The following is a 23,441-nucleotide window of genomic DNA, read 5'->3' on the forward strand; positions in this document are numbered from 1 at the left end:
CTGAGAATCATAGAAGTCTACTTTCAATTTCTTCTTTTTCATTATTTTTCTTCCTTCTTTTTAAAAAAACTAAGATTTATTTATTTAAAATAGAGACAGACAGACAGACAGACAGACACGAGATAGGGAGAGAGATATCTTTCATCTACTAGTTCAGTCCCCAAATGGCTGCACTGGTCTAGGACACACTGAAGCCAGGAGCCTGGAGCTTCATCCTGGTCCCCGACTTGGGTGGCAAAAGTCTAAGTACTTGGGCCAACAGTCACTGCTTTCCCAGGCACATTAGCAGGGAGCTGGATCAGAAGCAGAACAGCCCAATTCGAACTAGAGCCTAAAAATGGGATGCCAGTGTCACAAGCTGCAGCTTAACCTGCAGCACAATGCCAGACCCTATTTTTAATTCCTTTTTAAATTCCTTCCTTTCTTCCTCCCCTCCCTCCCTCCTTTCTTTTTCTTTCTTTCTCTCTTTCTTTAAAGATTTATTTTATTTGAAAGGCAGAGTTAGAGAGAGAGAGGGAAAGACAGAGAGACCTTCCATCTACTGTTTCACTCCCCAAATGTCCACAACAGTGAGGGCTCAGCCAGGGTGAGGCCAGGAGCGAGCTGCTTCATCTGTGTCCCCAACATGGGTGCAGAGGCCCAAGCACTTGGGCCATCCTCTGCTACTTTTCCAGGTGCATTAGCAGAGAGCTGGATTGGAAGGTGAACAGCAAGGACTTGCAGGCACCTATATGGGACGTCAGCATTGCAGGTGGCGGCCCAACAATTATGCCACAATGCTGGCCTCTCTACTTTTAATTTCTAAGTTACTGTCATAAAAACTTCATATATGCTTAAAAAGCCAAAGAACAGGCTGAAAATCCCTTATTTGAAATTGTTGGGACTAGAGTAATTGCATACATATAATGATCAATCTTGGGGATGGGCTCCAAGTCCAAACACAAACTTGTTTCATATATAACTTATACACATAATTTGAAGGTAATTTTACACAATATTTTTTAATGTGCCTGTATTTTTTACTATGATCGATCACATGAAGTCAGGTGTGGAATTTTCCACTTGTGTCATATTGGTGCTGAAAATATTTCAGATTTTGGGGGCTGGCACTGTGGCACAGTAGGCTAAGCCTCTGCCTGTGGTATTGGCATCTTATATGGGTGCCAGTTTGTGTCCCGGCTGTTCCCCTTCAGATCCAGCTCTCTGCTATGGCCTGGGAAAGCAGCAGAAGGTGGCCTAAGTGTTGGACCCCTGCACCCAGTTGGGAGACCCCAAAGAAGCTCCTGGCTTCTGATCAACTCAGCTCTGGCCACTGTGACCATCTGAGGAGTGTACCAGCGGATGGAAGATCTGTCTCTGTCTCTCCCTCTCTCTGATGTAACTCTCAAATAAACAAAATTTTTTTAAAAATTTTCAGATTTTGGATTTCAAATATTTGGATTAGGGATGTTCAACCTACCACACAGATTCAATGATGGGAAACAACCTGTCCTATATGCTTTATCTTGACTTTTTTTAAAACACCATTTGAAAATCAAGTCAAAGAACCAGACACCTTACTTCTATGTATTTCAGCATGCATCTCCTAATTCTAAGGACACAGTCCTACACAAAAAGTGCTTTGTTGTAAAAGGGTAGATAGTAAATATTTTAGGCCATATGTTTGTGATTATTTAATTCTGTAGTTACCTGTGGCAAGAGCCATAGATGATATGTAAACAAACAGGTGTGGTTACATTCCAATAAAACTTTATTTACACAAACAGGCATCTGGCCCATAGGCTGTTGACTCTTGCTATATAACAATTAAGTTATCACACCAACAGCTAGTAAAATTCCCTAATGTTATCTAACAATCACTCTGTATGCGTATTTTTGCAGGAGTCCCCAAATCTGTGTTGAGCTATTTTTTTTTTTTTTTAACCAGAATCCAAATCAAGATCCACATTCTGCATCTAAGATTCCTTTTGAGAACATAATGATTCTATTCCTTTGTCTGTCTCCCTAACAGCTATGATCCTGGGTGCTGAGGAACTCCACTCTGGTCTCCACATGGGTGGCAGAGACCCAACTATTTGCATTATCTTCTGCTGCCTTCCCAGGCACGTTAGCAGGTATAGCAGGTAGCCTGATCAGAAGTGGAGTAGTGAAGACTTGAACCAGCACTCTGATATAGGACGCTAGTGTCACAGGTGGTGGTTTAATCTGCTGTGCACAATGCCAGCCCTTGCATTTAAATACTACAATAATCTAAAAGAGGTTAGGAATCACTATATTTCTCTGAAATGCATACTTGTGTGTACATGGAATAGTACCATTCATCAAGTGTGTAATAATGTATTAGTATCTACTCTATATACATCAATATACTATATAGTCAATTGTATATAAATGTAAACATCAACTTAATTAAAAACCAAAGAATTCATTAAACAACAACTAGAACAATGCTTATTGGATCTGATACTTACCTAGAAATAAAACAATCAATAGGATTATAATAGTAAGGAAAGCCTTGTTCCAAAAAGTTGCAATTTTTCCCCAGACACTAAATGAAAAAATCTTCTGCCATCTGTAAAGCAATACAATTATTAGGTATGACAAACCCAGAGGTTTTAAAATGCTTTCCAAACACAGAAGTAACATTTTGGTAACCAAAAATAAATGAAAAGAAACATAAAATTTAATTTTTCAACCAATTCTCAGACATCACACAGAATGTCTCATGAAATACAGAATAATTCTTACAAGTTTAATAATGTGACAACTGATTACCTTTTGTCAGTGGCCTAAATATTCCAAAGCAAAAATCACTTTTAAAGGAAACATACTGAATAAAATCTTACAAGGTAAGCTTTATAGTTAAATGTTATATTGTTGTTAAGAGCTATTACTTTATAACTGCTTCTCCCTAGTTAAGAGTACTCAATTAGAAACAACAAAGATCTACTTACTGGTTTAGCCATTTGCAACACCTCAGGAATAGGGGCTCCAATTGTCTGCATTTATTTTGTCTAGCATACTTTTAATATCTACTTCAAGGAAAATATTTTCTCTAATCATGACGGAATTTTTAAAAAATTACTGAGGTACTACATAATACAGTAAAGCCAAAACAAACAAAAAGACCCAAACCCTAAATGTGCAGCATGGCACACTATGGGGTGTGTGTGTGTGTGTGTGTGTGTGTGTATTCATGTTGTTAACACCCAGGTCAAGATCTGAAAACTTAGGAAATGAGATGGGGTGGACTGACCAGTGCAGACAAATACCTAGAGGAAAACATGAGTTATAAATGGCAAGGAGGGATAGAGTAATCCACTGTACAACTGGAAAGGTAGCAGTTTGTACACAGGTATTTTAAACGAATAATACATCAAGTCCAAAGGATACTTATAAAGGTAAACACTTAAAACATTCTGACTTACAACTTTTAAAAAGCATTTTAGCGTATAAGAGATTATGAACGAATGTACTTTGGAAACAATTCTAAGTAGTAAGTTGAAGTTGGTGGGGAAAGGCAACTGACAGAGATGAAACAGTTCCTTGTATCTATGCTTCCAAATTCTGTTAGTTTTATATTTCAAAAAAAAAAATGAAAACGGGAATATCTTCTTGATCTAGGTCTAGTATAAAAGAGTAAATAAGAGACCCTTCCCCATAGGGAACAATCTGTAGCTATGATAAGTAACTTTTTTATTAGAAAAACATACTATTATTTTCAAGGTTTTAGCTATTCATTTGAGAGGTAGAGCTACAGAGAAAGACAAAGAGAGAGAGGTGTTCCATCCACTGGTTCACTCCCCAAATGGCTACAACAGCTGGAGCTGGGCTGATCCGAAGCTAGAAGCCAGGAGTTTTTTCCCAGGCTCCCACGTGAGTGCAGGTGCCCAAGCACTCGGGCTATCTTCCACTGCTTTTCCAGGCCATAAAGAGTTGGACTGGAAGAGGAACAGCTGCGATGTGAACTGGTGCCTATTTGGGATGCCAGCCCTAGAGGGGGAGGCTTGGTCCACTACTGGACTAGGCCATAGCACTGGCCCCTATAGTAAGTAATTTTAAAAAGTTATTTTGGGGGCTGGCTTTGTGCCATAATGGGTAAAATCATTGCCTGCAATGCCACAACCTATAATGGTGCCAGTTTGGGCCCTGGATGCTCTGCTTCCAATCAAGCAACCTGCTAATAGTCTGGGAAATTGGTGGAAGACAGCCCATGTGCTTGTTCCCCGTACTCATGTAACAGCCATGGATGAAGCTCCATGCTCCAGGGTTCAGCCTGGCCCAGCCCTGGCCGTTATGGCCATTTGGGGAGTGAATCAGCAGATGGAAGCTCTCTTCTCTCTCTCTGTGTCTCTTTCTGTAACTCTGCATTTTAAATAAATAATATTTTTTTTAAAAGTTATTTTCATCTTATTTAATAAGGACACTAGACAGAAGATAATCAAGTTATCAGTTTATAGTTCAAGAGCAGCTAGTAATAGCAAATAAAGTCCTTGCTGTATTTTGGTGCAAAGCACTTTTTTTTATCTCCTTCAATTATCACAATTACCTTATGAGGAAGTACAGTAAGGTCAGCAACTGGCCCAAGATTAGTAACATGCAGAATTGGGATATAAACCCAGGTAGTGATTTCCAAGTGTGTGCCTTTAACCACTGAGTTACAGTAGAACAGACTAAACACAGAAACCTTCTCTTTGAAGGGTATGGTTTTATATATATACACACAGTGATTTCTGTATACATGTCCAGTGTTTTCTGCCCTGTGTCCATACGTGAGGCTGTGTTTACATACCATGTGCACAAATATACACATCTATCTAATGGCTACTTGATCAGGAAGGGTAAAAAAAGATCATATTTTGCAGGAAGAAAAAGACTGATCTGTAACTTATGGATCATTTTGATGGAGAAGACATCAACTGACACAAGTTTTTGCTTCTCGCAAATTCTTAAGCCTTATTTATAAAAATAAGCTTATAAATAAGATGTTGTTATAAGTAAAATTCTACTGCAAATATTACCAAATGCAAAATGGGGTGCTATTGAGTGAGGGTCTGAAACTAAACTAGCATGACAAGAGGCGACATGATGGAGTAGAAAGAGCACTGGAATGAAAGCCAGATTCTAGTCTGGAGTCTGCCGCACAGCAGCCAAGTGACCTGAGGCCCTACCCCCTTCTCTGCATCTCAGTGTTTGATCAACAGAAGGAACGGGGTGCATAAAACAAGCTTGAAGATCGCTTCTCACAATATGATTCAATTTTTCTCCCTTTTAGTAAGGAAGGAAAAAAATGGAACCTGTGATAGTGAAAGACAGAAACAAGCAGAAGGCCAGGCAGGTAAGGAGCAAGCTGAGGCTGTGAAAGACTATTTGGATCCCAAATCAAGCTAAGACCTTCTTTCGTTTCTTCCAGCACTGGGAAAAAGTACTACAGTACTTTTGTGGGTTATCTCTAGGATCACATTTATGAAAGACTTTCTTTCATGCCATGAGTAGGAACAAACGTGTTGCAACATTTTTATTACACATGTATTTCGCCACTCATACGTTTCTGGATGGAAACCTGAGGTTTTACTTTTTTTTAAATTTTAATTGGGAAGTAAAGAAAGAGAGAGAGATACTCTATCTGTGAGTCTACCTCCCAAATGTCCACAACCAAGGCTAGGCCAAGTCAAAACCAGGAATTCAATCCAGGTCTCTTTCATGCCCGGCAGGAATCCCACCATTTGAAGCATCTCATCACCTGATACCTCCCAGGTATACATTAAGTAGCAAGCTGGGTTTGGAAGTGGAGGCAGGATCCCAACCCAGGCACTCTGATACAGCATGTGGGAGCCCCAAGTGGTCTCTTACTGCTATGCCAAATACCTACACCTAAAACCCAAGGGTAGAATGAGCAAAATGGTTGGACTGCAAAGCTTAGCCAAGTCCTTTACAAACGAATGAATCCTTTTTTTTTTTTTTTTTTTGACAGGCAGAGTTAGACAGTGAGAGTGTGTGTGTGTGTGTGTGTGTGTGTGAGAGAGAGAGAGAGAGAGAGAGAGAGAGAAAGACAGAGACAGGTCTTCCTTGTACTGTTGGTTCACCCTCCAATGGCCGCGACTGCGCCGATCTGAAGCCAGGTGTTTCCTCCTGGTCTCCCATGGGGTGCAGGGCCCAAGCACTTGGGCCATCCTCCACTGCCCTCCCGGGCCACAGCAGAGAGCTGAATTGGAAGAGGAGCAACCGGGACAGAATCCGGCGCCCCAACCGGGACTAGAACCTGGGATGCCGGAGCCACAGGCAGAAGATTAGCCAAGTGAGCCATGGTGCCGGCCTACGAATGAATCCTAATACGAGCATATGGCTCTGGTACTTTTAACACACACTTATTAATTTTGTGTGGGATAAAAAAATAGCCAAATTGTCATTAAGCAGTAGTGAAACTATTTCTCAGTTACGTAAGGTCTAAACTAAGAATTTATTAATGGCTTTGGTTGCCAATCCCCCCCCCCCTTTTTTAAAATTTTTTGCATCAACGCTGCAAACACCACTGAACTATTTATTTAGTTCACTGCTCCAATTCAGGGCAATAAAACAAAGGTAAAACCTGAGCACAAGACAGAACATGTGTTAAAAAGATAACCATTACTCACTGTATCTGTAACCAACACAACCAAAAGGGATTTAGAAGTTATTTTCTCTGTACCCAGAAGGTGTTTCCATATAAAGGTACATGTCAATATCGCCACTGTATGCTTGTACCACCTGATTTTTTCAGGAGCGATTATTTTAAAAAAGTGCTTTCATCAATCAGCTATCAAAACATTTTAATCCTAAGAAAAGTTTAAAGGAGCGAATCACACAACCACGGGAAGGTTCCGTACCTCTGAGGAGGAATGAAAGGCAGACAGAAGATTAAAATGAGTCCTATTTCAGCGTAAAGGAAAGTTGCAACCGCCACCCACTGGATTGTCATTTTTTTTTTTCTTCACACCTAAACACATAAACACTTATTTAAGTTTGTTTCCTCCGAAAGAAAACCAGGTGACAGAGCTCGGAGACGGAGCGTTCGCGGAGTTCCAGTGTCTGCGCCTCCCCAGACTGGAGGGCCGACGCCGGGCGGGGATGGGTCAGGCGCAGGCCGGGGGCAGGCGGGCGTCTCCACTTCCCGCCCCAAGAGGCCGAGGGCGGCCGGCGGGCACCCACCGCCTCCCCTCGAGCCAGCTGCGCGGCGCCGCACCCTCCCGCCGCCAACGCCCGGCTTCGGGCCCCGCCGGCCCTCCCTGCCCCAGCGCGCCGCGGGCCCGAGCCGCGCGCCCCACGCGGCCGGAGGCTCCGCTGGCTTCCCCAGCCCCGGCAGCGGCGCCCCCAGCCGCAGCCTGGCGCCCCGCGGGGGTCCCCGGGGTCCGGCCCGGCCTTACCCCGCCTGCCAACCGCCCGGCTTCCCGCGCCGCTCCCGGCCGCCGACGCGCGGGACGTCAGACGCTGCGGCGGGTGGGGGAGGGGCGCGCCGCCCGCTCGCGGCCCCCGCGGGCCCCGGCCGAGGGCTCGGGCCGAGGTCACAGAGGGGGCGACTGCGCTTCTGCGCCTGGTTCGCGTTTCCTAGGGCGCTGGACCGCACGTCTGGGGCGCCCACGTGCGGCCTCTCGGCCTTCCCTGCCGCTGGCTTCCGGCTTGGCGCCGGGGCTGGAGGCGCGAACGGGCGGCCTTGTTGGAAGCGGATTCCTGCCCGACTGCCTGTTTTTGGCGGGGGTCGTTTCTGCGTCCCGAATGAAGCCGGATTTAAGAAAGGGCCAGCACTTTGGCCTGAGAGTTGCGGTTAGGTGTTAAGTTTTCCCATTGTGGTCGACGGGCTGGGCTAAAGAGAGACAATTTGGGGTGCTGGCGGGAAAGATGGGAGTAGGCGTAGTCATTCCGGTAGCCTTTGCCCAAGCAATAACACTTTTTATTCAATTATTAAACTTTTTATTCATATTAACATATACAGAAATGGACAGGAATGTCCTGTCTTGTGGAGAATTATTCTGGGAACACCAAAGAAATGTTCAAGATGGGTAACTATAGGATATGAAAACACTTAAGTCAGAGGCTTTTTTATCACATATACTAGAGCACATGAAACAGGAAAAGTGAGTTAGACAAGGAAGTGATATATTTAAAAAAGATTTATTTATTAGAAAAGCAGATTTACAAAGAGGAGGAAGCAGAGGGAGAATTTTCCATCTGCTGGTTCATTCCCCAAGTGGCCGCAGCGGCTGGAGCTGGGCTGATCCGAAGCCAGGATCCAGGTCTCCCACACCAGTGCAGGTGCCCAAGCACTTTGGGCCGTCTTCTACTGCTTTCCCAGGCCACAGCAGATAGCTGGACTGGAAAGTGGAGCAGCCGGGACTGGAACCGGTGTCCGTATAGGATGCTGGCACTGCAGGCTGCGGCTTTACCCGATACTACAGTACTGGTCAAGGAAGTTTCTTCACACAATGCATTGCAACTGGCCCATCCACAACACCTTGATAAGCTCCTGGTGTGCTCAACAAGCTAGCAGTCAGTTAATTCAAATTCAGATGCTGAAGTTCTCACCTGCCCTACTTCCTTCTTTGAATACTAACAACAAATGAAAAGCCAGTTACCTTAAAAAATGAATTGAAAAATGACAATATCCTTAAGAAAAACAAGGCAGCAGAGTGCTTATGTAAAACATTCATTTAATGTTCCTAAACTCTAAATTGTTTCAGGTAACTGTCTCCTGATAAGCTTTCATATTGGTAAAGTAGAATAATATAGTAATTGTGAACTGTTCGATTTCAACCTGACTTAACTCTTAAGTTTGCATTCACTGACCAAAAAAAATCCATTAGTAACACTGCCAAACCATGATTGATTTCCAGTAAATACAAAAACATCAGTAGAAGCAGTGTGAACAGTAGGCTTTTATATTAAAAATAAAACCTAGTTACTATTGTCTAGGAAATATTTCAAATACATAATCAGATTAGCTGCCAGATTTTCACATTTATGATGTGGGAAGCTGTAGTTAATTTATCTTTTTAGGTACAGGTTTGTTTACCAAGCTCCATCTCCTAATAATGTAGAGGCCTGAAATGTGCCAAATTTAGTATTTTAAAGAATTCCATGGGATCTTGGTTCTAAATTATGGAAATCATTTTAAGTTCTGTAAGACACAATTTAAAGAAAATACCTTGAGGTGTATAATTCAATCAGAAGTGACAGTTTTATTTTCTAATTTGAACTTTTTTAAGATTATTTATTTGAAAGGCAGTTAGATGGCCAGCGCTGCGGCTCACTAGGCTAATCCTCCGCCTTGCAGCGCTGGCACACCGGGTTCTAGTCCCGCTCGGGGCGCCGGATTCTGTGCCGGTTGCCCTTCTTCCAGGCCAGCTCTCTGCTGTGGCCAGGGAGTGCAGTGGAGGATGGCCCAAGTGCTTGGGCCCTGCACCCCATGGGAGACCAGGAGAAGCACCTGGCTCCTGCCTTCGGATCAGCGCGGTGCGCCGGCTGTGGCGGCCATTGGAGGGTGAACCAACGGCAAAGGAAGACCTTTGTCTCTCTCTCTCACTGTCCACTCTGCTTGTCAAAAAAAAAAAAAAAAAAAAAAAAAAAAAAAAAAGGCAGTTAGAGAAAGGCAGAGGCAGAGAGAGGGGTCTTCTTCTGGCCCCAAGGGCCAGAGCTGGGCTCATCTGAAGCCAGGAGCCTCGGGCTTCTTCTGAGTCTCCCATGTGGGTGCAAGGGTCCAAGCGCTTGGGCCAGCCTCTCTTGCTTTCCCAGTCGCTTTAGCAGGGAGCTGGATCACAAGGAGACTGGAACTGGTGCCCACATGGGATGCTGGCACTGCAGGTGGCAGCTTTACCTGCTAAGCCACAGTGCTGCTCCAATCTTTTGAACTTTTAAAGGAAGTCCTGAGTATAATTCTATTCAGAATTTTTTGTTCTTTCTCATTTTATATGGATGTTGCCATTTGTTCTACCACTTCTCTGCACTTTTTAAAATTAAAAACATACTTCTTGTTCACTTATAAATGCTGAGTCACACTTTATTGTATTAAAATATAAGTTTTATTTAAAAATGTTAAAACCATGATTCTTTTAGGAAAAAAAATCCCACCTCCCGCCAACAAATACATAATACAATGAGCAGGATATTCCAACCACATGGGGTCTTACATTTCTGTTCATATCCAGATCTACTGAATCAGAATCTTTGAAGAATAAGTCCAGGATACATGTTTTAAAATGCTCCCAATGACTGTATTTATACTGTAGGTATAAAATATACATGACAATGACTTGTGAGGTCAAATGCTGTAATGGTCTGTAAGGTAATCCAAGACTGCCGATGTGCTTGACAGAGCATTGAATACTCTCTTTTCTTGCCTTGAAGTTATCTTTTCCATCATGTACATTAGGTGTTGATGGAAACACATATATGGAGTTCCAAGTTCAAGGGCGATGTCAACCCAGTCCCAGATGCATTTCAGTGGGGTTTCCTCATATCCAGCAAACATGGCAGGGTTTGCTAAAAGTCCTCTTGCAACCATCACACCTACAAATTAAAGAACAAACACCATGTGTGTCCACACATTATAAACTCATGGTTATTACTTCAAAGTGACGTAGACAGGGGCTGGCACCATTGTACAGGTCAATGCTCTGCCTGCGGCGCTGGCATCCCATATGAGTGCCGGTTCAAGTCCCGGCTGCCTCTCTTCCAATCCAGCTCTCTGCTTTGGCCTGGGAAAGCAGTGGAAGATGGCCCAAGTCCTGGCTTTGGATTGGCACAGTTCCAACAGTTGCAGCCATTTGGGGACTGAACCAGTGGATGAAAGACCTTTCTTTCCCTCTCACTGTCTATAACTCTACTTCTCAAAAGAAAAAAAAAGGTGAAGGAGACAAACAGAATAGTAAAAAATAAGGATATTACAAGTTTCACAATGCCTCCATGTATTTCAATCACAAAACAATTTTGGTACCTTTTATAAACCAAGAAAGTTTAAATCTACTTATGGCATTCCTTATGTTTTTAATCACTTCTACATTAAACATTTGCTTTTGGCTTTTCTGAGATTTATTTTTTATTTATTTGGAAGGTAGAATCACAGAAATAGAGGGAGAGACAGAGAGAAATCTTCCATCTGTTGTTTCACTTTCTAAACGGCTGCAACAGCAGGGGCTGGGCCAGGTTGAAGCCAGGAGCCAGGTGCAAAGAATTAAGCACTTGGGCCATCTTCCACTGCTTTCCCAAGCACGTTAGCAGCGAGTTGGCTAATGTGGCTTAGCTACACCACAACACTGGCACAGTTGGTGGCCTTTTCTTTTTTTTTCAGATTTATTTATTTATTTGAAAGGCAGAGAGAAAAAGTCTTCCATCCACTGGTTCATTCCCCCAATGGCTGCAATGGCCAGAACAGGACTGATCCAAAGCCAGGAGTTTCTTCTGGGATTCCCATGAAGGTGCAGGGATCCAAGCACTTAGGTCATCTTCTACTGCTTTCCCAGGCCACAGCAGGGAGCTGGATTGGAAGCGGAGCAGCCAGGAGTTGGACTGGCGCCCAAATGGGATGCTGGCACTGAAGGCAGCGGCTTTACCTGCTATGCCACAGTGCTGGCCCTGTGGCTTTCCTTTAGGGTAAATCCAGATGTTCAAATTGGGTTGCTTAGTTTATATGCATCCTCCCATCTAGTAATACCTATCATAGAGTTGGGCTTGGCATGCAGATAATTCAAGCAAATAGTGAAACTGCATCACAGCTCTGGGATTCCTTTGACTCCCATACACTTGAGTACATTGACCCTCATTTCTATTTTAGGTGCTCTATTTTACTAATGGTCTATTTGAAAGATACTGACTGGTCACTAGAAAAATATTTATTCCAATTATCTGTTAAAATTATCTATTGTTTTTAGCTAGAAGAGTTGACTTTTTCTTTTAACAGTTGACATTTTAATAAACTGCTTAGCTGTAATCAGTACAATGGTAAAATATGGTTCAGTGTTAGAGAAAATTAAACTAACATTACTCCCTCACTCACTTCTGCTGGTTAAAAGATAAAAAAATCCAAGTAGCTATTTCTTACCATCTGTTCCAGTCACCTGCCACACATTTTCTGCTTCTTTTAAGCTTCTGATGTCTCCATTAGCAATTACAGGTATAGATATATTTTCCTTAATTATTTTAATAGCATCATAGTGCACTGGCTGATGTCTTTCTTCAACAGTTCTTCCATGGATTGTAATCCAGGAAACTCCCGTTGCTTCAGCCTTTTGACAAAGATCTACTGTTCTTCTGAGATCTTCATGGATCCTACAATTTCAAAATTTTATCTGTGTTCATAACACACAAATCTTAATGTTAAAATGGTTAAAATGATATTTCATTTATTACATTTACTTAGCCTTGCTATTATCATATTGTCACTTCATTAGCAAGATTTTATTCAAGGTTCAGTTCTCATCCAAGACCTCCAATTTAGCTATTTTAGCTTTTGCTAAAAAATTTAAGGAGGATGTTCCCTAGAATTATGAAACAATAATTATGACAAATATTTGCATACTAAATGTCTTGCTTAAATGTTTCCATATACCTGGTACTGATTCATTTAGGATAGACACACTCATAGCAGCAGAGAAAAGGAACATTTTCTAATTATCAAGTATTTTACCAATGGATTAAAATGTTGTCCTTACCTTATTTTAATAGAAACTGAAAATCTGGGGTTTTCCACTTGATTTCTTACTTGTTTCACCATATCTCGAACAAGCTCTGGCTTGTTTATCAAGCAAGCCCCATAACCTTCTGCCATTGCCCACCTTTATGAAGCAAACACAACAAATGAATCATACAAACCTAAAGAGAACATACAATCCTGAACGTACTGAAAATACATCTACCCACCTGTATTTCTCTGTGGGACCTGGAAGGGAAGCAAATTTTTAAGACTCATAGATCTAACACTGTACATGCATCACTGAGATTAGGAAAACATGTTTGCTCAAAAAGTACTCAGGAGGGGCTGCTGTGGCACAGCAGGTTAAAGTTCTGGCCTGAAGCACCGGCATCCCATGTGGGTGCTGGTTCGAGTCTTGGCTGCTCCACTTCCAATCCAGCTCTCAGCTATGGCCTGGGAAAGCAGTGGGAGATGGCCAAGTTCTTGGGCCTCTACACCCATGTGGGAGACCCAGAAGAAGCTCCTGGCTCCTGGTTTTGGATAGGCACAGCTCTGGCTGTTGCGGCCTATTGGGGAGTGAATCAGCAAATGGAAGACCTTTCTCTCACTCTCTCTCTCTCTCTGCCTCTCCTTCTCTGTGTAACTCTTTCAAATAAATTAATAAATCTTTAAAAAAAAAAAAAGTACTCAGGAAATGGTTTTCACTGGCAAGTGAGAATATTAAATTAAAATGCATTTGACCAAAGCAAAGTTAAGCATTTGTAATTAACAGCAATCATTTCAGGTTTTTTAAATTCCAAACCTGATGTTTCTTGTGCGTTATGAGGTTTTATTAGTCTCACTAGTAGAAAGGTATTTTTGGCTTAGTGTTCCAACACTGCTAAACAGCTTATTTAACTTTCCTAATGAGGATACAAATACTTCTAACCTGATTTGGATTACACTGCACTTAAAATCTTGACCTGATTCTTTGGACACATTTTGAAGTATTCAAATTATCTAGTGCTTTTATGGTAGAGATATTATTGTCAAATTAAGTACATCCCAGTTAACTGAACCCAATGAAATAACTGCAGTATAGAAAGAAAAGGTGACCATAAAAAGATATTTTAGAGTCAATTAATTAAAACATGTGGCAATGTCCCAAATCACAGAATCAGTTTTTAGAGCAAATATATCTGATGTAGCAGTAAAATCACATTTTAGGGATTGCCTGTAAACCTAAGATTCTCACAAAACTACTTAGGACTTCAAGAGATACACACAAAAATTTTAACAATGTAGGGAGACAAAACATTTATCAAAGATCTAGATAGACATCATTTCAGCCATCAGAAAAGACCTCTGGAAATTATGTTCCTAAATGATCTGTTCTTTTTTTTTTTCTTGTTTTTTAGAGCCCTGGTACTTTAATTAATTTTTGGAAAACCAGAAGATATTTTACCATGTTCACACAGTTTACGTCCTAATATGTTTAAAAATTCTTCCAACTTCTTTGAGCTTTACCTCTGAGGGCAACCACAGTTAATGTCTATTCCATTTGCATAAGGACAGACTATTCGAGCAGCTTCAGATAAAAGTCTTGCATCATTAGCAGCAAACTGAACAATCAATGGGCAATCACCTGGTAAAACAAATAGCTCAATGTTAAAATGTTAAGATTCACAGGAAAAACCCACAAACATAAACACACACTGTAATATTTGTGTAGGATGAAACAATACATTAAGACTAAGAAGCATTTGTTTAAATAAGGTAAGATTAAAAATTTTAAAATCTTTACATTAGAAGCAATTAAGTAAAAATTAATCAGTAGAAAATTTGATAAAACGAAGTCTTTCAACATCAAATCCCTTTTCCAAAGGTGAGTTCACATATTCCAGAACAATTTACCTGTATAGTTTAGACAAATGTTTGCATACATTCTTACACCTATTGTTTTTGTTCCTGCTGTACCTGGGAGATGCATGGAGATCTGTTTTGTTTCAAGTGGCATATTCCACTATTTGAATGGACCGTAGAGTGTATTTCAACTTGTAGCTCTTCAATGAAGATACTTTTGAAAAGATATTTTTTGAGGAATATTTATTGGGTAAATTCCTAGGAGTGTTAACTGTTGGAGGTATCTTAACATTATATAGATACTATCCAACATTTGCATATCTTTCTTTGTAGCTCTTTCTTTGCACATTGACAATTTTTCTACTATCTGTTCCATTTTTAATTGCCTATTTTTATAAAAGAAATCCACCCTTTCTACTATGTGCTGTATATTTCCCCCTAGTTTGTTGCTAGTCTATTTGTACTCTCACACATAAAAGTTTAAATATTTTTAAAAGTCTATTGGTCTACTTATTTGAAAGCAAGAGTTAGAGAATCTTCCATCTGCTGGTTCATTCCTCAGATGGCTGCCAACAGCCTGGGCTGGGCCAGCAGAAAACCAAGAGCTTCTTCTGGGTGTCCCAAGTGCATATAGGGGCCCAAGTACTTGGACCATCTTCTACTGCTTTCCTAGGTGCACACGTGGGGGGAGCTGGATTGGTAGTGGGGTAGCCGGGACTCAAACCAGTGTCCATATGGGATGCTGGAGCTCCAGGTGGTAACTTAACTGGCTGTGCCAGAAAGCTGGCCCTTAAAAGTTTAAATTTTAATGAGGCCATTCTTTTTTTTCTTTTAATTTATTTATTTAGAAAGTCAGAGTTACACAGAGATAGGAGAGGCAGAGAGAGAGAGTTCTTCCATCCGATGGTTCACTCCCCAGTTGGCCGCAATTGCCGGAACTGCACTGATCTGAAGCCAGGAGCCAGGAGCTTCTTCTGGGTCTCCCGCGTTGGGGGCGGGGGCCCAAGGACTTGGGCCATCTTCTACTGCTTTCCCATGTCATAGCAGAGAGCTGGATTGGAAGTGGAACATCCGAGACTTGAACCGGTGCCCATATGGGATGCTGGTGCTTCAGGCCAGGGTGTTAACCTGCTGCGTCACAGCGTTGGCCCCAGTGAAGCCATTCTATCAAAGCTTTCCCAGGTTTTAAACAACATACTTTTCTCATCTTTGGTTTACTGTTATAACCTCTAGATACATATATTTTAACACTGATAAAGTTTTTGTGAGGACTACTTCTAGGAGAGTCAAAGGGTCTTTTTAAATTTTTTAAAAAAGATTTATTGATTTTTTTTGAAAGGTAGAGTTAGAGAGGCAGAGGCAGAGACACAGAGGTCTTCCATCCACTGTTTCACTCCCTAAATGGCTGCAACAGCTGGAGCTGCACCAATCTAAAGCCAGAAGCCGGGGGCCAGGAGCTTCTTCCAGGTCCCCCACTTGGGTGCAGGGGCCCAAGGACTTGGGCCATCTTCTACTGCTTTCCCAAACCAAACCAGAGAGCTGTATCAGAAGTAGAGCAGCTGGGACTTGAACCAGCATCCATAAGGGGATGCTGGCACTGCAGGGGGTGGCTTTACCCACTCGCCACAGTGTGGGGCCCCTCAATAGGTCTTTATCAAAATGCAGATTTCTGGGCATCAACCCAGGTGCACTGACTCAAAATTTCATGGCAACCTAGTGCTTTAGAGAATTATGATATGATAGAAGAATTTGCCTTTTTTCTTCATGGAGAGGGACAGTGCTGTCTCTTTTGCAACTCAAGAGAGTTACAGAATTTCATTTTAACAACCATTTATTGACCCAATATATTTTCAACTCTGTTACATGCTGAGGATACACAGTGAGGCATTTCTATTCCTCTAGCCCTCAGGAAGCCCATCATACAGTGGGAGAGATGGGCATATCAGAAGGAAACTATAATACAGCTAGATTAGGTACAACAAAAGTGTGTTTAGGAGCAAGCACACGTGTGGGATGTGATCAGGAAAGCTTCTTTGGCCACAAACTCTCAGAACTAGAGTAACAAGCATGAACTATATAATTTGCCAGAGAGAGAGAGAGAGAGAGAGAGAGAGAGAGAGAGAGAGAGAGGTAGAGGTAGATATCTGGGAGACAGAGATGACTGGAGACTGGGAAGAATATTCTAGTTAGAGAAGTGGCAGAGAAAAGAGCATATTCAAGAACATAAAACAGTTTGGGATGTTTGGAAAAAAACACAACTGACGGAAGATGTAGATGTATTCACAGGTTGGAGTATCAAGGACTTTGCATATTATTCTCAGGTGCTGAAATTTTAGTTTTTAAGGGAGTGGTTCTCAAACTGTTAGCAGGTTCAGAACTATCCGGAGGGCTGTGTTTGAAAAACACAGACTGTTGGGGCTGGCATTTTGGTACAGCTGGTTAAGCCACTGCTTGTGATGCTGGCATCCCATATTGGAGCCCTGGCTGCTTTGCTGCCAATCTAGTTTTTGGCTAATGCTCCTAGGAGGGCAGAGGAGGAAGGTCCAAGCACTTAGGCTCCTGCCACCCACTGGGAAGACCGAGATGGAGCATTTGGGAAGTGAAACCGCAGATGGAAGATCTGTCTCTCCCACTCTGTTGTTCTGCTTTCAAATAAATATTAAAAAAAAAAAAAAAAAATCACAGACTGTTGCACCACACACAGTTTCTGACTCAATAGGTCTGGGATAGAGCATGAGATTTTCCAACAACTTTCCATATAATGCTGATATTGCCAGTCTAGGGATTACATTTTGATAACTGTTTTTGGTATTCAAGGGTCCAAGATGGATTTTCAGCTGGGAAAAGATAGGATCAAATTTACATTTTAGATAGGTCTCTTCGGGCTTGAAATGGGACAAGACCAGACACATGGAGTGGAATCTATTCTAATAGTCCAAGCGAGGGGATGAAGGCCTTGAGAGGGGCTGACCTGGGAATAGTGCTGTGTTGTAGTGGGTAAAGCTGCTACCTGCGATGCTAGCGTCCCATACGGGTGCCAGTTCAAGTTCCAGCTGCTCTCCTTCTGACCCACCTGCCCCCTAAAGCACCTGGAAAAGCAGTGGAAGATGACCCAAGTCCTTGGACCCCTGCACCCATGTGGGAGACCCAGAAGAAGCCTCTGGCTCCTAGCTTCAGCCTGGTCCACCTTCAGCCATGTGGCCATTTGGGGAGTGAATCAGCAGATGGAAGATCTCCCTCTCTGTAACTCTGTCTTTCATGTAAATCAATCAATCTTAAGAAAGAAAAAAAAAGAAAAGAGGCTGACTTTACACTCCACTGATCATTTATGAGGCACTCAATAATATTAAAAACATTTTAAAAAGATTTTTTAATATGAAATCTCTCAATTTTGTTGTCTTTGATTAGACCATCTGTGTTAGTTTATAAAGTCAGTAAATTATACATTTTACATACCTTGGTTTGTGGTGAATTCACTGTCTCTGGCTTTTATAGATTTCACAAAATCAGCAGCAACTATCATTGGTGTATAACACAGATCACAATTGTATTTTCTCACTAGTGTTCTAAAAGCCAACCTGTGAACATATAAAACTTCACACATTTAGAAAACACTTAAATCATATGTATTTCTATGCTTAATTATTTATTATGAAAGCATCTGCCTATGGGAAGATGGAGCAGATGTACTTTTTCCTATTGTTCCTACCAAGTGTAATGTGGAAAGAGGAAGGAAGATAGGCTAGTGAACTCAGGTCCTGAGGAATGAATGAAAGGGTAGTGAGTTCCTTGGTTGTGTTTTTATTTTGTTTTTGACTCAAATATCCCAGCCTTAGGTGTTGAAGAAGCTGGACACCTGCAAACACCAGTGGATACAGACAATAATAGCCCTGAAAGTCTGCTCTCTACCTGAAGGACCAGAAAAGGAGCAGCCTAGGTAGAGAAGACTTTAAGATTCTATTCAACCACAGTGCAGAAACAGGTATGGCTTCATCTCCACCTGCAAATGTTGAGCGGGGATCCTGGACTTCCACCTTCCCTAGACTGTAACAAGGTGCCCCAACACCTCTCTATGCTACAGTCCAAGAAGGCCAGGCCCTTCTGGTAACCAGTGCAGAAGCCTCTCAGTGGTAGTGATGGGGACGACATGGGAAGCCTGGACTTCCATGCCTACCTAGCAGCTTCCTTCCTTCCCTGGGAGGATGGGCCTGTGGTCAGAAGAGGCCTAGTGGAGAGTTAGGACTTTGATCATTGCCCGGAAACTATGTGAGGCCACCCCACCATGGGGAGCTGGAACTCTCACCACGCTCACCGTGTCCAGCAGTAAAAAAAAAAAAGCCCCTTGACTCCAGATATCAAAGAAGCCAAGTGGAGAACATGGACTTCTGACAGTCATGAGGTGATGTTTCAGCCTGGTCCAAACCTGGCAGTTATAGCCATTTTGGGAGTGAACCAAGTGATCTTTCTCTCTGATGTTCTACCTTTCAAGTAAATAAGTAAATCTTAAATAGTCAAAGTCATTGTAATCCACTATATTAACAGGGCAAAGAAGAAACATTCAATAATCATATGCAAAAAAACCCATTAGACAAAATACACTTATTTATGATTTAAAAAAACACAACTCAGAAAAACAATAGAGGCTTCTAGTTCATCAGAAAATTAAACAGAATTACTGTATGATCCACCAATTTCACTTCTGAGTATATACTCAACAATAACTGAAAGCAGGGATTCAAAGAGATACTTGCAGCTCTATGTTCCCAGCAGCATTATTTGCAAGGACTGAACAGTCAAAATAATCTGTGTACCATCAGTAGAGGACCAAAAGGTAGTTCACACACAAAACCAATTATTCAGCCTTAAAAAGGAAAAGTCTGACATGTGCTACAACCTGGATGAATTATGTTAAGTGGGGTAAGGTAATCTCACAAAAATAAGTAGTGAAATTCAGAGAAAAATTAGAATAAAGTTGTCAGGGGTTGGGGATGACAAAGGAATGAGAAATTATTGCATAATGTGTACAAGGTTTAAAGTTTATAAGGTGAAAAATCTTGGAGATCAGATGCACAACAAATGAAGTATACATTTGATTAAGAGGTAAATTCTACATTACATGTACTTCACACTAATTAAAAATAAAAACAACTCAATAGTACAAATGGTCTAAATAGAATAGGAGCAAAAGGTACAAGAAACATTTCTTCAAAAATGTACAGATGGCAAATAATCGCGTGAAAGATGGTCAACATTGGGTCTGCCTTCTGCGGTGTTGCTACACTATATGGTTGTGGGTTTGAGTCCCAGCTGCTCCACTTCTGATCCAGCTCTCTGTTAAAGTGCCTGGGAAAGCAGCAGCAAACAGCCTGAGTGCTTGGGTGCCTGCTTCTCACGTGGGAGACCTGGATAGAGTACCTGCTTTCTGGTTTTGGTCTGGCCCAGCCACAGCTCTTGTGGCCATTTGGGAAGTGAATCAGTGGATACAAGGTACCTCCTCCCTTCTCTCCCCACTGCTAACCTGCCCAAAATTCTGCCTTTTAAATAAAATCTTAAAATAAATCAATAAAACATCACAAAATAATACGCTAACAGGAGGAATTAAAAAAAATAAAGTTCAGCCTCACTACAGTTATAATGTTTAAAGCACAGGGCAGGTATTACTTTATACTTACCAGAATGGCTAAAATAGAAAAGGTCACATTATTAAAAGTTGGTAAGGGTGAGGACAAACCGGATGCTACCTACGTTGGTGGAAGTAATGTTCTATAGAGTTTATCAGTTTCAAAAATAGCTAAAAAGACAACTGACATGTGACCAAGCAATCGTACCTCTCCACATTTGTCCCAAGACAAATGTTAATTCAAAAAAAGCTGGACTCATGTCTACTATATACTCATAGGTAGGACTTACAAACAGATATAAAGCCTGGAAATACTATTTGTTTGTTTTAAAGATTTATTTATTTGAGAGGCAGAGTTACAGAAAGAGAAGTCTTCTATCCTCTGATTCACTCCCCAAATGGCTGCAACGGCTAGAGCTGGGTTGATCCGAAACCAGGAGCTTCTTTCAGGTCTCCCATGTGGGTGCAGGGGCCCAGGCACTTGGGCCATCTTCTTTCCCAGGCCATTAGCAGGGAGCTGGATCAGAAGTGGAGCAGCCAGGGCTAGAACCAGTACATATATGAGATGACGGCATTGTAGGCAGAGGCTTAACCTACTCTGCCACAGATATACTGCCTGGATATACTGTTTACTCTGGTCTCACACATTCAAGGCATGGAAGAGTCTTAGGACTTATAGTATTATGACTCCAAAGCTAGGAGTTTTAAGGTCCCACTTTTTAAAAGTCAGAGCATAAAGGGAAATCACATCTCAGTTCATGACACATTCAACAACACCTACTTTGAATAGCGAACCATTGGGGCACAGACTTTTACCAGCTGCCCAGAATGAAACATTTCTATTGGATCTTTTCTTCTTTCTTGACATACTGTGGCTGGTATGCCGTCACTTTTCATGAACAGATTGGTTTCAAATCTGAAATCAGAGATAGTTTGCACAAAGAAAATTATTTTCATTAGATGAATTCTCATCATTCCAACAACTTCAGTGGGCAATACTACATATTTTCCATCAGGCTTGTGGGGCTCAGAAAATTTTTTGCTTCTTTTCATGGTATCAAACAGGATACCAGAAAATTCTGCCTCTATTTGTGAGATAAATAAATATGGAAGGCTACACAAGGAATTTGCATAAAAATGAGATGTGGAAAACTACATTATGTTCCTAGCATATCATATAGCGATTTTTCATGCTTTTAATTTTTTCCCTGTTATTATGCTTGGTATTGATAAGCCATGTATGACTAGCACTTTAAAATATTTAATTCTTGGCATTTACTCAGGAAAGATCTATATCTAGAGAACAAAACTAGTCAGCATTTTAAAAGATAGCCAGGACTTGAACTAGCATTCTGATATGGGATGCTGGTGTTACAAGTGGAGGCTTAACCCCCTGTACCACAACTACAATTCCCCCTGGGCTTAGTAACAGAAACATACACATGGGCCAAGTTTAAAAAAAGTCTATTTCAACCATTTAGATAGTAAGTGGAAACTAAAAATATGGCCAATGTCTTTAATTAAGGATGGCACACATTGGAAGTAAGCTTCAGAAGCACTGCCATTTAAGAAACAGGAAAAATGAAGTGCAAAGGAGACCAGGACAGATGAACATGGGAGCTGGGAGGAACAAATCTGAAGAACATTCGAAAGCCAATACAGGAGAGTACTCTAAGCATTAGAGAGGGGATTAACATCTTAAATAGCACGGAAAGGGGAAGAAGACGAAACAGTGTCAGTGGAATGAGCTCATTAGTGACTTTAGCAAGAACAATCTCATTCTTATTCTTGTACTCACAGTAAATGGCACAAAGAAGGCCTGTCAGTACGTATTTGTTGAATCAATGAGTAGTTTTCAATCTTGCACATTTGAATGACATACAGAGCTTTTAACGATCACAATACCCGAGGTATACCCCAGATCAATTAAGCTGGAATGTCTGGGTTAGGGATACAGGCATCAGTGGCTCTTAAAGCTCTCCAGGTGATTTCAATGGGCAGTTAGGTTGTACTACTGGAATGAATAAACCCATATATTCCATGGCATCCTGTACATTTGTTTTAATGTCTTTCTACCTTACCTATCAGCTCCTTTAGGATGTGAATTTAGTGTTATGCTTGTAAACTCATGCCTGGATGTACAGTAGGGGCTCACAATTTTTCATTGGATAAATGAATACTATGCATTCTTCTAAATCTTCCAACATTAAAGAAAGAAAAAAAAGCCAAGGATGGAAAAACCACATGTAATTCACAGATACTGCTGTTCATTAATAGTCAAAATTGTGAATCAATTAATTTTGTGTATTACAGCTGAAACCTAAGGTGAATCTGAACACACAGACCTTGGCAATTCATGGGACCTCCATTTGGAATAGTCAACCTTCCTGGCATTATGATAGAGATGAAACAAATCGTTTTAGGGAAAAACCTGAGACAAAAATGAACAGAAAGCAAGATGCATTGTAGCATGAGCTTGCTCACCTGAGTTGTCTCGAATACGAAATGACTGAAGATTTAAAAGGGACTTGGAACAGTGTTAAGCATAGGCTCAGTTCTATCAGAGCACTTTCGTGCAGTGCTGTTAGCACATGGTAGAGAATCATTCAATTCTGGAGTTGGAAGGAATTGATTTCCCGGTTCCAAACCTACTGTATAAAATGGAAGTTATACTACAGCATCTTTCTTTTTAGGAAGAAATGCTTATGCAAACGCGTCCACACCTGTTGACCCTGTTACTTGATCGGCATTTACCTTGGGAGAAACCTGGGTAATTAAAGCACAAATATTAGCAGAGATGTAATCGGAACCAACTTGGTGATTTTATAGCTTCAACACCGTTGAGTTCCATCAGTTTCTAAGATGAAAAACCCTGGTGTCACTCATAGCATGTGGGTTAAAACTGAGAGAGGTAGGAAAGTAAAAAGGCAAGAACTCTTGGGACCGGGCGCAGAGACAGGGAGTCTCCCTTGTTTTTTTTCTGATTCATACTTCAACTCTCCCTAATGCTCCTCACTTTTCCTCGCGTGCAATTTTTCTTCCCATACTTCCCCCTCCCTCCCAAGGCTGCCACTCCGGGCGTGGGACACATAAAGCTGGGTGGCCACTCACTCACGCCTGCCGACAACGTCTTGCCTTGAGCCGCCAGGCCCTGGATCTCGGTTGAATACTCGCTTCAGCGGTGAGCGCGGCGGCCACGTTCCAGCGCCCCTCTTCTCCTTGGCTGGGCCGAGCCGGAGAGAGCAGAAAGCTCTGCCCGGAGTCCTTCGAGACCTTGGCGCGCGTCCACTCCTGCGGCCCCCGGACTCCCAGCCAGGC

At 41.8% G+C, this 23,441-nt stretch overlaps 2 protein-coding genes across 21 annotated transcripts in view; both read right to left on the reverse strand.

The window, feature by feature from the left end:
• The window catches only part of LOC100357899 (B cell receptor associated protein 29), a 69,379-nt gene extending 61,939 nt beyond the window's left edge, over window positions 1–7,440 (reverse strand). For all 3 annotated transcript variants that reach the window (XM_070071152.2, XM_051849693.3, XM_070071151.2), the window contains exons 1-3: window positions 7,404–7,440; window positions 6,867–6,976; window positions 2,472–2,572 (exon numbers count right to left, since the gene is read on the reverse strand). In XM_070071152.2, the coding sequence (XP_069927253.1) occupies window positions 2,472–2,572; window positions 6,867–6,958 (193 nt within the window). In that variant the 5' untranslated portion in view covers window positions 6,959–6,976; window positions 7,404–7,440. The remainder of the gene's footprint in view (window positions 1–2,471; window positions 2,573–6,866; window positions 6,977–7,403) is intronic.
• Window positions 7,441–10,029: 2,589 nt separating this feature from the next.
• Window positions 10,030–23,393, reverse strand: DUS4L (dihydrouridine synthase 4 like). Of its 18 annotated transcripts, none has more exons than XR_016230936.1 (9): window positions 23,235–23,374; window positions 22,608–22,774; window positions 20,905–21,039; window positions 17,960–18,081; window positions 14,168–14,285; window positions 12,889–12,907; window positions 12,681–12,803; window positions 12,071–12,297; window positions 10,030–10,539 (listed from the first exon to the last, which is right to left on the reverse strand). XR_016230936.1 is itself a non-coding variant. In XM_089328439.1 (8 exons), exons 2-8 carry the CDS (start codon window positions 22,727–22,729, stop codon window positions 10,292–10,294), a joined length of 1,095 nt encoding a protein of 364 aa, XP_089184565.1. In that variant the 5' UTR covers window positions 22,730–22,774; window positions 23,235–23,374; the 3' UTR covers window positions 10,030–10,291. The 18 variants fall into 18 exon arrangements, 7 of the variants coding, with proteins under 7 accessions (XP_089184565.1, XP_089184566.1, XP_008256568.1 ...); XR_016230937.1 differs by having other exon boundaries at window positions 12,071–12,317; XR_016230943.1 differs by lacking the exon at window positions 22,608–22,774 and having other exon boundaries at window positions 12,071–12,317; window positions 23,259–23,393.
• Window positions 23,394–23,441: the final 48 nt, after the last annotated feature.

Source organism: Oryctolagus cuniculus, chromosome 3, assembly GCF_051225735.1.
Source record: "Oryctolagus cuniculus isolate XC-2025 breed Fujian yellow rabbit chromosome 3, ASM5122573v1, whole genome shotgun sequence".
NCBI classification, from domain to species: Eukaryota; Metazoa; Chordata; class Mammalia; order Lagomorpha; family Leporidae; genus Oryctolagus; species Oryctolagus cuniculus.